At 37.9% G+C, this 17,310-nt stretch overlaps 1 protein-coding gene across 5 annotated transcripts in view; it reads right to left on the bottom strand.

Moving 5' to 3' along the window:
• Window positions 1-17,310, bottom strand: part of RPAP2 (RNA polymerase II associated protein 2) — a 123,920-nt gene that overhangs the window by 64,603 nt on the left and 42,007 nt on the right. For all 5 annotated transcript variants that reach the window (XM_017544154.2, XM_017544153.2, XM_037744137.1 and 2 more), the window contains one exon: window positions 13,489-13,557. In XM_017544154.2, the coding sequence (XP_017399643.1) occupies window positions 13,489-13,557 (69 nt within the window). The remainder of the gene's footprint in view (window positions 1-13,488; window positions 13,558-17,310) is intronic.

The following is a 17,310-nucleotide window of genomic DNA, read 5'->3' as shown; positions in this document are numbered from 1 at the left end:
AAAAAAAAAAAAAAAAAGGTAGCAATTCTTTTAAGGCTAAATAGTCACATCTTTATCAGACTGTACCCACACTGGAAAATGTGAATCATTATAGAGATTACGTCTCTATAATGAGTCTTTTCTTTAGTCACAATAGTAAGCAACTATTTTTGTTTTTTGTTTTTTCTTTGAGACAGAGTCTCGCTTCATCACCAGGCACCAGGCTGGAGTGCAGTGGCGCGATCTCGGCTCACTGCAACCTCCGCCTCACAGGTTCAAGCAATTCTCCTGCCCCAGCCTCCCGCGTAGCTGGGACTACAGGCACGCGCCACCACGCCCAGCTAATGTTTGTATTTTTAGTAGAGACGGGATTTCACCGTGTTGGCCAGGATGGTCTCGATCTCTTGACCTCGTGATCTGCCCGCCTCGGCCTCCCAAAGTGCTAGGATTACAGGTGTAAGCCACCGTGCCCAGCCTCTATTTTTTTTTTTTTTTTAATGTGCAATGCAATTTTACCAGTGTTACCAAATCTGTGCCGAAGTTCATAATATCAACAATAATTTGTCCAAGTTTTTCTCATTCATTCATTATTTTGATATACTCAACAAATATTAATTGAATGATTACTAAGTGCTAGACTAAGTGCTTAGCACTAGGAAGACCAAAGTAATCCAGACAATGCCTTTGACTGCATGGAGATTATGTTTTGGTAAGAAAACTACTTCAGATTCACCTCATTTACTATAGACATCTTTCCTGGTTTAGCACTGTTTATATATTGTCCAAACACAATATTGGATAAATAGAAATTCTCTTATTCTCAGTAGAATTTTACATGTGCGCACGCACGCGCGCGCGCACACACACACACACACACACACACACACACACACGTATATTTTGGTAAATTACGTTTATGTTCCTAAAACTGGTATGTGGGTCATGGAAGGTGAGAAGGCAAGGGAAGGTAAAAATCATGAATACGAGAAAATAAAGTTTAGTCACTATAATTAAACATAGGGGCTGTATAACTCAAGCTCAGAAATGCCTAAATTAATTCTCCTAGAGGAATCATTGATCTGCGGAGAAAGAGGGGTAAGAATCAATCAGAGCTAGAATGAAACTAATAATACAGTAATGAATGTAACAGTAATAAAAATTAATAATACGGGTTTTTGGGAGCTGAAATATACAAGCTTTGGTTCGTTCACTTTTGAAATTAAGAGCAGGAGGCCAAATTGTTACCAAATAACACTGACATTTAAGGCAAGCAGAGAGAAATATGTGGCAGATACATAGGAAAGGAAAGTGGGTAAAAGGAGTTAGGAAAGAAAAAGAGGCAAATACACCTTTCATGTCATTCCCAGTCTCTTCATGGGCGACATTTCACCAGTTACCCTCTAGTTCTTCCAGCCTTGCCTGTCTAATGTCTCCCTCCCCTCTGCTACCAAAATGCTCAAACTTCCACTATCCTGAGAATCTTCTGACAATTTTTCATATCATATTGGATTATAAACCCCCTCTCCTTTCTGCTTTTGCCAACCATATGAAAATAGTCGGCATTTGCTCCGTCTAGTGCCCCAACACCATCTACTATAGCAACTTTTGCAATCTGGTTTCTACTCCTGTCATTCTATGGAAATTGCTTTCTTGAAGGTTACCCACACCACCTAACTGCCAGAACCATAGCCCTTAGTGCCTATTCTCATTCTTGTTCAGCAGAGGGCAACTACTTCATATCCAGAAAGGTAGTTAACTACCTTTTTCTTGAAACTTAAACTTACTTTGGACTCTTTAACAGTGTTCTGGTTGATTACATACCTGTCTGAGGCACATTGCAGTGCATAGTGCACGTTTTGAAGTCTGATAGGGTCTGAGTCTGAATCCCAGCTCTGACTTTGGGCAAAGTTCGTGTCTTTTCAGAGTCTATTTCTTCCGTTGGTGACTGGAACACCACCACAGACCAGACTGAATTGTGAGTATCAAATGAAATAAAGTGTCTAAGACACTGTTTGCATACAGTTGGTGCTCAAAGTATGTTTCCCCTCCCTCCCCCTTTTCTGCTTTCTCAGTATTCTTCAGGCATCCTTGGCCTTGATTCAGCTGTCCCACAAAGTGCTGTCCCATCTTAACTCTGTACTTAACATCCTCTACATCTGCCGTCTCATCCATCCCAACGCTGACACCAAAATCTGGGTCTCTGATTTTCAACACCATTCTTCAGCTCCAGGTCCACATTTTCAACTCCTGTCAGGGAGCCACAGAACTGATAATCTGCCTAAATCTTAAATTAAACAGGAAGTACCAGCACTTGCAAAACAGGTATAAAACAAAATGCACTGCCTGCTGCGGTGGCTCACACTTCTAATCCCAGCACTTTGGGAGGCTGAGGCGGACAGATCACCTAAGGTCAGGAGTTTGAGACCAACCTGGCCAACATGTTGAAACCTCGTCTCTACCCAGCTACTGGGCAGGCTGATGCAGGAGAATTGCTTGAACCTGAGAGGCAGGGGTTGCGGTGAGCTGAGATCATGCCATTGCACCCTAGCCTGGGCAACAAGAGCAGAACTCCATCTCAAACAAACAAAACCAAATGCATCATCTCTTTCAATTAGTTCTTCCTACTGACTTCCCAGAAGGCACCAGTATCTTCGCAGCCATCTGCCTTGATATCTTAAAATTATGTTTGACTTTCTCCAACTCTGCTAAACCTTGTAGATTCTAGAGCTGTAGTGTTTCTTATCATTTGTCTCTCCCTTTTGATTTCATTGCCTCATTGCTCTTTGTTTAACTAGGCTGTTACTAGTAGAGGCTTTGAGAAAATCAATTCTATAAAAGATGGGAGCAAGATCCAGAATGCAAAGGATTAATGAGAAGCACTGGAATCACTGAGAGTAGACAAGCTCTTCAAGAAGTTTGGTATGTAAGTGGATGATAGCCTGAGGTAAAGAACAAAGGATAGGTGTATTTGTTTTACCTGTTTTGTTTTTTTAACATTTAAAGATGAATAGGCTGGGCATGGTGGCTCATGCCTGTAATCCCAGCACTTTGGGAGGCCAAGGCAGGAGAACTGCTTGAGTTCAGGAGTTTGAGACCAGCCTGGGCAACAAAGTGAGACCACCCCCCCAATCTCTACACAAATTTTTTTTTTAAAGCTGAGCATGGTGGTGCACACCTATGGTCCCAGCTACACAGGAGACTGAGGCAGGAGGACCACTTGAACTCAGGAGATTAAGGCTGCAGTGAGCTGTGACTGTGCCACTGCACTTTAGTCTGGGTGACAGAGTGAGACCCTGTCTCAAAAGAAAAAAAAAAAATAAAGATGAGCTGGGCCCTAAAAATTTTAAGTATAGTGAGACAGGCATACATTAATCAAGTAATCATACAATTAAATATAAAACTGAAAACAGGATAAGTGCTAAGAAAAAAAGTATCTAGTGTTGTGAGGGCCTATATATAGAGATACTTGATCTAGTCAGGGAAGTCAGGGAAAGTTTCTTAAGGAGGAAACACTTCCTCAAGTTCTGAAAGATGAAGAGGAATTAACCAAGCGAAGAGAGAAGATAACATTCTAGACCTGTGTCCTATGGTGGTAAAGATTATGATGAGGAAGATATGAAAGAAGGTCAGAGTGACAGGAATGCAGAGAACAAGGTAGGATGGTATGAAATGAGGCAGGAGAAGAAAGAAGGGATAGACCACAGGGGTATGTAGACCAGCCTGGCCAACATGGTAAAACCCTGCCTCTACTAAAAAAAATTAGCTGGATGTGGTAGCACACGCCTGTAGTCCCAGCTACTTGTGAGGCTGAGGCACAAGAATTGCTTGAACATGGGAGGCAGAGGTTGCAGTGAGCCAAGATCATGCTACTGCACTCCAGCCTGGGCAACAGAGTGCGACTCTGCCTCAAAACAAACAAACAGAAAATCTATCTCTACAATAGACCCAACCTTTCCTTGTAGTTATCTTGCTTTCTTTTCTTTTTCTTTTTTTTTTTTTTTGAGACAGAGTCTCACTCTGTCACCCAGGCTGGAGTGCAGTAGCGTGATCTCGGCTCACTGCAACCTCTGCCTCTCAGGTTCAAGCAATTCTCCTGCTCAGCCTCCCGAATAGCTAGGATTATAGGTGCACACCACCACAACTGGCTAATTTGTGTATTTTTAGTAGAGATGGGGTTTTACCATGTTGGCCAGGTTGGTCTTAAACTCCTGACCTCAGGTGATCTGCCCGCCTCAGCCTCCCAAAGTGCTGAGATTACAGGCGTGAGCCACTGTGCCAGGATCATTTTTAATGAGAGGAAATAAAATAGAAAATAAAAAAGGAAAATGGGTTGGGTGTCCTTACATAAGGACAAGGTGGGAGGATTGCTTGAGCTCAGGAGTTCAAAACCAGCCTGGGCAACATAGTGAAACCCTATCTATCTCTACAAAAAACAAAACAAAACAAAAAACCAAACAAAAATTAGCTAAGCATGGTGGCACACACCTATAGTCCCAGCTACTTGGGAGGTTGAGGTGGGAGGATTGCTTGAGCCCGGGAGGCAGAGGTTGCAGTGAGCTGAGATTGTGCCACTGCACTCCAGCCTGGGTGACAGATAACCTGTCTAAAAAAAAAAAAAATGACATAAATTAAAATTGCATTTAATTTTATCTTAGGCACAAAGTGAATGTCCCCAAATTTGAAAAACCAAGAGGCATGTGAATCTAGTCTATTAAAGTACTTCTAAGAGAAACAAAAAAAGTAGACAAGAAGCATATACCATTAAGAAGTATGTCATTATTAACTTTCCATTTCAGAACTACTACCTAGAAAACTGAGATAAAAACTTTGATTATAAGAGACTATGACAGCCAAATAAAATAAAATGTTTTTCTTATAACAGATGGTTTATGTCCTGTTAATGTTTGCATTTAGTACTTTAGGTTTACCCATTAATAAGGAAGCAGAGATGCTTTCCACTGATATTTCTAATTCAAAAGAAAAAAGTTCTTTGTAATTCACTTTGTGGTGATATATTACACATAGATTTGCTTAAAGGGCTAGGCTATAGAGACTTTACAACTTTATATCTAATTCCTGTTTGTGACAGATCTATAGAACTGCTTAGCAGATGAATGTTGGGAAAGTTTCTCTTCATCATTGTTGCTATGTAACAATTCTATCAAAATGGTGTGTCCAGCTTTTTTTCAATACTTTTAAGATTGAAATGTAATCAACTATGTCCACACACAATGTTTATCACACCCTTGTAGTGCAGAACCCTGATGCTGGGGTAACAGTGCCCTTAAGCTTCATGCTTCCTAGCTCTCAGAGAGCTCAGTTAGGATGTGATGATGGCACTGTCAGATCTAGAGACTGGCTCCTAAAATCAGGGCTGTGGTGGCCAAGGGCCAACTGCTGCTAACTGCCGTCATCACTAACACTGCTGCTGCTTGGGATGGTGAAGCTGGAGTGCATATCTTTTTGTTCAGGATCCTTGGTGACTTTTAATGTGGAGTATGGCCTGAAGGTGGTGACACTCAACTACTTAAGAATAAAAAAAAGAGTAGGATTATAAAACTGCCAAAGATATAGGAAATTCTGTGGGGAAAATTATTGTAGATATTCGGCTTTGATTAAAAATTTAAACAAGTATTATTTCTTTAGAAATGTATCTAGATTCCCATATAGCTCTGTTGGCTGAGAGTAAAGTTATTTCAATGTAAGAATATGTTTTTCTTATATAAACTCTCAGCAATAAGTATGGGAATGTATAGAAATAATCTAATTATTGTTTAATCCTCAGTAAACAGGTAAATACTTAAGCTTCACAATAACAAAGGTGATAGGATAGTAAATATCATAAGATAAACAAATTCAAGATTTATATAAGCAAGAAACAAAAATGAATTTTATGGATACTGAGGAATCCAAAAGAATACCACTAGCTACTGTTCAGACATTTCATAGTTTTCAAATTGAACACTATGAACACCATGACCTTTGTTTTTAGCTCGTAAGTACTCATTTTGCGTGTGTAGCAGAAATTCCTAAAACATAAGAAATTGATGTTACAAGTCCATGAAAGTCTAAAATCAATTAGAATAGGCATATTTAAGTTTTGGGAAAACTGCATATATAAGCCTTTAAAATGACTACTGAGTCTGAATCAAGATGAGATAACCTGTAAAGTTCAATCTTTGGAGCCCTCATATGTTGCTAGTGGAAATGTAAAATGATACAACCACTGTGGAAAATACTTTGGCAGTTCTTTAAAAGGTTAAACAGAGTTATTATATGACCTAGCAATTCTACTCCTAGGTATATACCTAAGAGAACATAAAACATATGCTCACACCAAAAATCTGTACATTAATGTTTATAGAACTGTTATCCATTAAATACCAAAAACTGGAAATAACCCAAATGTTTGTCAACTGATGAATAAACAAATGTGGTATATCCATACAGTGGAATATTATTTGGTCATAAAAAGGAATGAAGTACTGTTACATGCTACAAAATGGATCAATCTTGAAAACATGTTAAGTGAAAGAAACCAGATACAAAAGGCCATATATGATTCCATTTATATGAAAAGTTCAGAAATAGATAAATCTGTCAAGACGGAGATTGGGACTGAACTAATAAATAGAAGGTTTCTTTTTGGGGTAACAGAAATGTTCTGGAATTAGATAGTGGTGATGGTTCTATAACATACTGAATATACTAAAAACCAGTGAATTATATATTTTGTGTATTTTAAAATGGTGAACTGTATATGAATTTTATCTCAACTTTAAACAGTTCAATTAAATATAAAAATTCCATAATTATAAGGAAATATAAAAAAGCAATTTCAATGATCTTCTAATATGGTCTCAGATACCTAAAATTAAATTGGGACTGTTAAGGGAAAGAGTTGGGAATACTTGTAACCAATAAATTTCTAAGGAACCATCTCTTTGTTTTTCATGGTGTGTTCACAATTTTTTCTGAGGAAATTAGTGATAGGCAGCCTTTAAAAAAACAGCCTGCTGAGGCAAAAAGCCTTAGCCACATCTTTCCATTCAGGTCTGGTAGCCCTAGGGAAGTGACTCTCCAGAGTATCTATCTGTATGATGGTTACCTAAAGTGGCTGCCCATGTCCAGTGATGGCTTTTGTTTAGTGATCATGGTCAAGTTGAGCTTGTTTAAATACCATTTCCCAGGACTTACATGCTACTCCCTGAACGACAGGAATACTCAAAGCTTTTAGAGGGAATAAACTATTGCATGGTCTCTGCCTAGGAAGGAGGCCACAGTTCACTGGAAACAGCCAGTTCAGATAAATAAAATGAAAGCAGACATTTTTGGAGATGGTCTTGAAAGCTTTCCATTAAAGAACATCAAGGGCATAGAACTAGGAATAACATATATCCATGTTAGACTACTACAAGTGACTTTATCCTCTATCCTTTCTGAGTAATACAAAGTATTTATCTCCTTCATTGGATGACCAAATAATTCACACAGAACACAACACGTACCTCTCTCCCTGGCCACCAAGAGACATCTGAGTCCTATGCTACAATGAACCGTAGACCATCAGAATAGAAAGTAGTGGCCTATTTAAAAAGCTTTTATATTCAACTTAGGTGGAAAAGTTACATTTTAAGTATAAGCACTCTTGAGGAAACTTGATTCCCATTTCTGGCATATGGGCTGCACATGAAGGAAATTAGGCCAGTTAAGCTGCTTCTCTATAGCCTTCTATATGTCTTCATTTTGGCTGCCAATTTTGGTCTGGACGTTTCCCTATATTTCTCAGTTTTAAGTTACCATTGGCACAGTCCGCTTTTGTGTTACAGACTCAAATATACTGATAGAGGTCACAGAAGACTGGGGAAGACTAAGAGCAAAGGGAAGAGGGAAGGAGTAAATGGGACAGAAGCTGAGCAGTGTGTTCTATGGCTAGAAAATCTCATAATACCAGCTAAATCTTCTCAAAGAAGCTATTCTGAATACTGTGACCATGATGAAAAGTGATTCTTTACTTTCTGGTTTCCTATATTGTGGATAACATGGAATTATGAGGAATATAAAAACAAATATGATATACTTTGATACCACATCATGAAATCTAATTTTACGCAATTCATTATTGTCCTTTTTTCTGAGACAGAGTCTCGCTCTATCTCCAGGCTGGGGTGCAGTGGCGCCATCTCGGCTCACTGCAACTTCTGACTCCCTGGTTCTCCCGTCCCAGCCTTCTGAGTAGCTGGGATTATGGGCATGCAACACCACGTCCAGCTAATTTTTATATTTTTAGTAGGGACAGGGTTTTACCATGTTGGCCAGGATGATCTCAATCTCCTGACCTCGTGATACACCTACCTTGGCCTCCCAAAGGGCTGGGATTACACACGTGAGCCACCGCACCCAGACTTCTGTCCTTTCTAACTTCAAAATATATAAATACATTAATAAGCTTTACACAGTAGAGTACATAGGTACTAAAATATTTATAGAAGACTATCTTTTATTTTGAGACACAGTCTCACTCTGTCGCCCAGGCTGGAGTGCAGTGGCACCATCTCAGCTCACTGCAACCTTCACCTCCTAGGTTCAAGTGATTCTCCTGCCTCAGCCTCCAGAGTAGCTGGAACTACAGGCATGCAACACCATGCCTGGCTAACTTTTGTATTTTTAGTAGAGATGAGGTTTCACCATGTTGGCTAGGCTGGTCATGAACTTGTGACCTCATCTACCTGCCTCAGCCTCTCAAAGTGTTGGGATTACAGGCATGAGCCACTGCACCTGGCCTATAGAAGACTTATCTATATATATTTATACATGTTTTTAGTAAAGTCATGCATCACAGATTGTGGAGAGAGTCTAATATCTCACTACGGCATATTCAGTTGAGAAAATCAGGTTCAATTCTATATTATTTCACTATATGGTACCTTTTCCAGGAAAAAAATTCAGATATAAGAGTAAAGTCTGGTAAACTTCAACTAAGATGCAAAATTACAACCAAGTACTGAAGCAATAAATCTGAGCAATTATCAGGTTGTTTTGTTGCATTTCTAATGAGTTCTTTGAAAAAAAAAGATCAATTATCACCATTATAGATGCTCTTCTATATGTAAGGAGTGCTTGAGAGTTTAATTATAATGTTTATTAAATAAGAATGAGAGGACATTTTAAAAGGAATTAAAGGTACATTAATTCCTTCATAAATGTATAGTGCTTAAGCTCTGCTTTAAAAGGTCTTTCCAGCAGGGCATGGTGGCTCACACCGGTAATCCCAGCACTTTGGGAGGGCGAGGTGGGTGGATTACGAGGTCAGATCAAGACCATCCTGGCCAACATGGTGAAACACCGTCTCTACTAAAAATACAAAAAATTAGCCGGGCATGGTGGTGCGTGCCTATAGTCCCAGCTACTCGGGAGGTTAAGGCAGGAGCAATGCTTGAACCTGGGAGGCAGAGGCTGCAGTGAACTGAGATTGCACCACTGCACTCCAGCCTGGGCGACAGAGTGAGACTCCATCTCAAAAAAAAGGGTCTTTCTTCCATGTGCTCTTGGGTAACCACTTAGGGCCTGAATTCATAGCATAAGTATCAATAAATGTTATAATCACAATAGTAATTCAAGTCCCATGGAATCAGTGAAAAACGTAAATAAAGTAGAAATGGGTCATGATGTATTTACACATGGGATGCATTTCACTGAGTGTGCAATGATCAACTGTACCAACTCTATTTGATCGATTTTTTTCTGAGATATGCAAATACAATTTCCATCAGTATACATTGATAAATTATACATTATGGTCCAAATTATTATTATTTGAGATAGGGTGTTGCTCTGTCACCCAGGCTTGAGTGTAGTGCCACGATTATGGCTCACTGCAGCCTTGATCTCCTCAGCTCAAGTGATCCTCCCACCTCAGCTTCCCTGGTAGCTAGGACTACAGATATATGCCATCATGCCTATCTAATGTTTTTATTTTTTGTAGAGACAGGGTCTCACTATGTTGTTTAGGCTGGTCTTGAAAACATGGGCTTAAGCAATCCTCCTGCCTTGGCCTCCCAAAATGCCGGGATTATAGGCATGAGCCACTGCACCTGGCACAGATGTAGAAAATGTTAATACATCTGTGAAAGTACAATGAAAGCCACCAGGAGAAGATGACTTGCTACCAAAACAGCTTATTTACTTTTAGTGTGAAAATTCAAGACTCAGTTTTATTTATGTTGTTTTGGACTATCATGTTTTGGTTAAAATGTTGATTTTCTCCCCATTTAACAACAGACTTGAGGCAGTTTAGCAACATACTAACATAAAATATATGGGTGTATGTATGTATCCTCTTCTAAGAATTCACATGAGAAATTCTGAAAACAGCTTTCATGGATTAAACAAATGCTATTATAGTAATAATAAAACTTAGCAATATACATAAATACTACTACCGAACATATTATCTTATATTCATCTTCAGTGACTACAACTGCCATTTAGAATCTTTTGCCTAGCTATAGAGACTTATAAGCAATTTGTTTTTAAACATGAATTCCAGAAATTTCTACAAGTTGTTACTTAAAATTTCCATTGGAAATTTGAGTAGATGTGAAGGTTTTCTGAATTATAGTATAATTATTTTTAAAAAAAGACATTCCCATGTATGCCTATAGTCATTGTTAGTGGCAACAGGCTAAAAGGCTGAAAGGTGAGGTTACTTCTCCACAAATACATGTGTGTATTTCCTCCTTTCTCTTTATATATGCATGCCTCTGGGTGTCTAAAATCTCTATATTTTTCACTGTAAGGCTCTTTATCCAACGCTGGCCCTTATGCCTGCTTTTTCTTTTCCCAATGACAAAATGCCTTCTCTAAAAAGTAATTGTGAAACTGTAAGGGGGAGAAAGGGGTGGAAATACACAGAGTATAATTATACTTTGTAGAAGTCAATGGAGTTTTAGCATGATGAATATGTATTTTAATTTTATCCCTAACTTGTACAGTAGTATTTGCTGTAAAAAGGTGGCAAATAGACAAAGCTGGAGATAAAAAAGTCTTTCATTTGAGCCACAGATTTCCAGTGGGGGCAGAAATATGAAAAGCTAAAGGGGAATTTCTGAAAAAAGAGGAAATAGGAAAATAATACAGGGCAGAAGACAGAAGTCTTAGAAGCTGATGATCAAAAGAATAGGGAGATTCAGCTAGTGAAGATACAGAATGTGCAAATGCAGAATGAAAAAGATCTGCAAGGAAGGCCTAGAGCAGAAGTTAGAACTATGAGAAAACAGGATTTCAAAGGCAAAAACCTGGGAAATACCACTTGTCTTGGTGTCTATAGTGACCAAAGATTTTTAAAGAAGCCAAAAGGGCCCTAACTGGGGAAGATTTTAGTTGTCCAGTTGACCAGTGACTAGAAGGAAGGTTAGATCTAGAGGTAGGGAATAGGGCATAATAAAAGAGAGGAGGGATGCAAGGTGAATGACAAAAGCAAATAGTGTTTACTGCTATAACTTCCAGATTGATTGCCCAATATGAAACATGTGATACACTACACTAAAATGTGTGCAATTTGTTTCATGAATTCAATTAAAGCACTATTTTTTATGGGTCACTAAGTCTTGAAATAAGAGGTTCCCTACATCATATCCAAAGTTAAAGAAGTCAAACTGCATAAAAGGACTAGCAAAGCTTTCAGTATTTTGTGCCACATGGATGCCTCTATTAAAATCAAACACTGGAGAGGTTTATTTTTGTATGGAATAATCATATGAAATTTTAATGGTAGACTTTATTATTTCATTTTCCATACTTTTTCAGTTCTTTGCTATATATTTTAGATAAGACGTGGTAAAAATTTAATCCAAAAACAGTAGGACTTGATGTGTCCCCAGTAAGCAGTGCTCCTGATGATTCTGTCTTCAGTAAGTGGCTTAGAAAGCAAGATTCTGAGATTACTGCTGGGCCTAGGCCTCTGACTTGTCAACCCAAAAAAGTCACTTCTCTCTTTAGTATAAATGAATTGCAGAAGTACAGCAAGTTGTTTATAAGGATTTATTAGCAGGCATATGATATGGTGGGTAAGCAGAGATACTGATATTTTCTTTGCCAATGACCAAAATATTTACAAATTTCATAAAATGGAAAGAACTTTCTAAAAAATTAATAAGATCTGTTTCACAAATTACCAATTCAGCTGGAACACTGAATAGTAGAAATGACAAAAGATTTGTTCTTATGGTTGATAAAAAATTTATATTAGGGCATTCAAGTAAAGTTATTTTCTGTGTTCTGATTTAATGAATCATGTGAGTTGTATCTGGTTGGGTGACACAGATTCTGGCTCACTGAAGCCTACTCTAATGCTTCTCAGCACAGCCTTCCTTGGGACAGTAAAGCCAGAATAACATGTCAGACTGAAGTAATATCAAAGAAAGAGAAAGCAAGGCTAGAAAGGCTATGAGATTGATTCATAACACTTTTTGACTTGTGAGTGTCTGGTAAGTTTTCAATGTCCTATGGGCTTCAGTGACCTCTAACAGGCACCAAGCAGCATGAGTAATGCAATAATGAATGATCCTCAAAAGAAGAATTTTATAATTCAAGCTGAAAAACACTACACTTATTAAATAGTTTTAACCTCATTGATAAATAGCCTTAGAAACCACTAATGGTTTCTTAAAAGCTGAATGAGTATTAAATGTTTTATGTATGCTTTTGTAGTAAGCATCTAGTTTAGTTCCTTTAAATCTGTCAGATTTTAAAAATGTACATTAATTTGAAAAACTTTTTGATGCTAATAAAGTATATGTTGAAAAACAAAATAGTATTAGATTTGTAAAGATACAGATGTAAAATAAGGAAGCTCATTCAATGTTAATAAAATGGACTACTAAAAATGAAACTAAAAGACTATTCTGTATATACCCCAAATGGGGATGTTTGTCTCTTTCAAAGATGGTAACAGGCTGGGTGTGGCGGCTCACGCCTATAATCCTAGCACTTTGGGAAATAGAGGTAGGTGGATCTATGAGTCCAGAAGTTTGAGACAAGCCTGGGCAATATAGCAAGTCACTGTCTCTAAAAAAAAAATACAAAAATTAGCCAGGCCTTGGGGGCATGTGCCTGGAGTCTCAGCCACTTGAGAGGCTGAGGTGGGAGAAAAGCTTGAGCCTGGGATGCAGAAGTTGCAGTGAGCCAAGATCACGCCACTCCAACTCCAGCCTGGGCAACAGAGTGAGACCCTGCCTCAAAAAAAGAAAGAAAAAAAAAGATGAAAACAAATAGTATTTGTAAAGAATAAGGTATTCAGAAAAAAAGAAGGTAAAAAATATAAAGAGAATAATTACCTATCACTTTATATAAAAACTGTTTTATTACACAGGAAAGGAAAATAAGGCACAAAATAGAGAAATGATGTTTTCCAAGGCAGTTTACAAAAATCAGTGGATCACTTTGTTTTTCCCTAATCAGTATTCTTTACATTCAGTATTTAGAGTTAAAATCTGAGAGAGTACTTACAATGACAGCAACACCATAGCAATTAAAGTCCATTCCGCAGGTTTGTGTATAATATTTCTATTTGTTAACCTGAAATATAGATAAAATTTATCCAAGGAGTGTTACCTTTAAATAAATAAACGTTCTGTTTCTTTCTAGATAACATCAGATTTATAATAATGTGCCAAAAGAAGCACTATTTAAAAAAAAATTTGTTATATTTGACAGGAAAGAGTCAATAGTATAATAATGTGGCTCAATAGTCACTACCTGATAATGGCCATCTCAAAAGAAATTGTTCCAGCCCCACTTTTATATGTTTTTAATAATATTACTACTAGACAAGATGAGAATATAGGAACAACATGGGAAACTATATTGCTTAAAACATATACACCCCCAACACTTATACTCATAGTATTCTCTATGCTTTTCCCTAACCAAGCAATTTCTCTTCTCTTTTCCTTTCCTTTTTTTTCTTTTTCTTTCCTCCCTCTCTCTCTCTCTCTCTCTCTCTCTCTTTTTAAGGCAACAGGGTCTTGCTATGTTGCCTGGGCTGGGGTGCAGTGGCTCTTCACAGGCACAATTAGTGTACTGTAGCCTTGAACTCCTGGGCTCAAGAGATCCTCCTGACTCAGCCTCTTGAGTAGCTGGGATTACAGATACATGCTGCTGCATTTGGCTTAAGGTAAGCAATTTCTGATTTTAATTTTACTTTATCTTCTGTACCCTTCCATCTGGTGCTAGGTTGGTAGCAGGCGATTAAGGGATGCTATCATCCGTAATTTACAGAAATTAGAGTTGGCCTAAGAATAGGTCTTTATTAAAGAAAAGTTTAAAAATAAATTTTATCACTTAGCCATAAATGGCAACAAAAAACTCTACAGTCATCTTGGTTTCTCAGAAAGCATTTAGAAAGATTACTCTAAATTAAAAAATGATGTAAATCAATAAGAAAATGTCAGCCAAATAAATAAATGGGGTGAAGGATATGAACAGGGAATTTATATGAGAGGAAATTTGAAATGGCCAATAAACATTTGAAAAGGAGCTCATTCTCACTAATAATTTGAGAAATTAATATAAAGACAATAATTCACTCCATCCACCTGGAAAAATGAAAGACTGACAATACAAAAGACTGGCGAGGACAGGAGGAAATAGTACCTTTAACACACTGTTGATGTGAGCAATTGAATGACAATTTGGCAATATCTAATAAAGTTGAAAATGCATATAAACAGCCTAGCTATTTATATGCTTCTAGGTACAAAGGCTAAAAATACTTTCACTTATACATAAATAAATGTGTATGAAGGTTGTTAATGCAACTCTGCTTGTAATAGAAAAAGAAACTGTGGCATATTTATAAAATATTAAATAGCTGTTAAAATGAATAAACTAGACATACACATTTTACTTATAATTTTGAATGAAAGCAAACATGGTATGGCATTTTTTTTTTTTTTTTTTTTTTTTTTGTTACAGAGTCTCGCTCTGTCGCCCAGGCTGGAGTGCAGTGGCATACCCTTGGCTCACTGCAACCTCCACCTCCCAGGTTCAAGCAATTCTGCCTCGGCCTCCCTTGTAATCCCAAGTAGCTGGGATTACAGGTACATGCCACCACGCCTAATTTTTGTATTTTTGTAGAGATGGGGTTTCACTGTGTTGCCCACGCCAGTCTCTAATTCCTGGCCTTAAGTAATCCACCTTCCTCAACCTCCCAAAGTGCTGGGATTACAGGTATGAGCCACCATGCCCAGCCAGTATGGCATTATTTATATAAATCAAGAACGACTAAATACTAAATATTGTTTATGGCAGTAAATGTATAAAAACAAAGACTAGAAGGATATACATTTACTTCATGGTACCAATGCTTCTGGGGAGGAACGGAGAATGGATTGGGAAAGGGAACAAAGGGGACTGACTTTACGCCCTCCTCCTTCTCCTTTGCATCAGCTATTCTGTCCATCTGAAACGATCTTCTGCCAGGTAAGTTTCCTTATGTCATCTTTGCAATAAGGCCTGTCTTGACCACAGTATTAAAAAGTACAACTTGCCCTCTACCTCCCAAACCCAATACTTGTGACCTCCTTATTCTGCTATATGTTTTTTTTTTTTTTTATACCACTTATTGCCTTCCAACATATAATTACTGTTTATTTTCTGTTTTCTCTTGTCAGAGGCCAAGAGTCTTTGTGTACTTAACTATTTATTCCAAGTTTCCAGAACAAGTGGCTGGCAGTCAGTAGGCATTCAAATAATATTTTTTGAATAAATTATAACATTTTATTTTATTTAAAAATATATATCTGAATCAAATTTTAGAAAATATTAAAGTCTATTAATTCTGAGTGGAGAATGTATATTGTTATATTAATCTGAACTTTTCCTATTCTCCAAAATTTAAAAAAGCCTAGATGATATAAAAATGAAGTATAGTGTATAATGGTTACAGTCTGAGAGACAGGGGTTTAATACCCAGATCTGTTCTCAGTAGTGTTTTATTTTAGACATGATGTTTGATGACTATGAAACTTAATTTTGTAAAATAAGGACAATAATATCACCTCATAAAATTCTTGTGAGGATTAACTGCACAAAAGACAGCCATACTGCCAAATCCAACGGACATTGCCATTTCTTAACCCTCATCTTAATCTGTCCATCATTTGACAATCACCCCCTTCTCCAGGAAACATTTTCTTCACCTGGTTTTCACTTGCCTGGTTCCCCCATCTTTCATGAGCACTCTCCTTAGACCTTTTAATATTAAGGCCTCTGGCCTTAGGTCTCTTCTCTCCTGTATAAGCAAACATTCTTATCCAATCTTATGACTTTAAATATTAGAAACTATGTGCTTACAACTTCAAATTTATTACCTCTAGCCTGGACCTCCTCCTTGAATTCCAGATTTCTATATCTATTTGTCCACTTGACACTTCTATTTGGATGTCTAACAGGCATCTCAAAATTTGGTAGAGGCAAAATTGGGCTCTTCATCTTTCCCCCAAAACTAGGTAGGACCTGTGGACACTCCCATCTCAGTAAATGGCTTACCTTATCCTTCCAGAATCCATTTGCTCAGGCCACAAATCTTGTGATTAAACTTGACTCTCTCACATCCCATGTCCAGCCAGTCACCAAATCTAATGATTCTACCTTTGAAATGGGATCTGATCACTTCTTATTACCTCCACTACTTTCTCTTCAGCCACACCATTTCTTACCTAGATTATGAAAATAGCCCTGGTTATTAATAGCTGTATTGGTCTCTCTGCCTCTGCCCATCTGTTGTAATTATCAACTGGGCAGCCAAAATGATGCTGTTAAATATGTGTGTTAGACCACGTCATTCCTCTGTTCAGAACCTACCAATTGCCCTCCATCTCACTCGGAGTAAATGTCAATGAATGATCACAGATATAAGGCCCATACAGTCTGTACTACACCCAACCCCAATCCCATCCTTTCCTGACCACATCTCTCTCCACTTTTGCTTCTGCTCATTCATTTCTCTAGTCTCACCAGCAACCTAAAATTCTGCAAATATACCATGCCTGCTCCTTCTTTAGAGTCTTTGAACCTGCTATTCCCTGTCTGCTATAGTTTCATGGACAGCAACACAGCTTGCTCCCTCACCTCCTTTTAGGTTTTTACACAAATGGTGTCTTCTCAATGAGGTCTTCCCTAACCAGTCTATTTAAATGTGCAACTTCCTTCCTCCTTAGTACCATCCAATTTCCATGCTTCTGGGGTGAGAAGAAGAATGGACGGAGAAAAGGAAAAGGGCATATTTATGTATTCCCTCTATCAGAATGTAAGTTCCATGAGTGTAGG

This window comes from Cebus imitator, unplaced genomic scaffold (genome assembly GCF_001604975.1).
Source record: "Cebus imitator isolate Cc_AM_T3 unplaced genomic scaffold, Cebus_imitator-1.0 Scaffold166, whole genome shotgun sequence".
Lineage (NCBI taxonomy): Eukaryota > Metazoa > Chordata > Mammalia > Primates > Cebidae > Cebus > Cebus imitator.
Note: the sequence above shows the minus strand (reverse complement) of the source record. Positions and strands in the feature narration are given on the sequence as shown.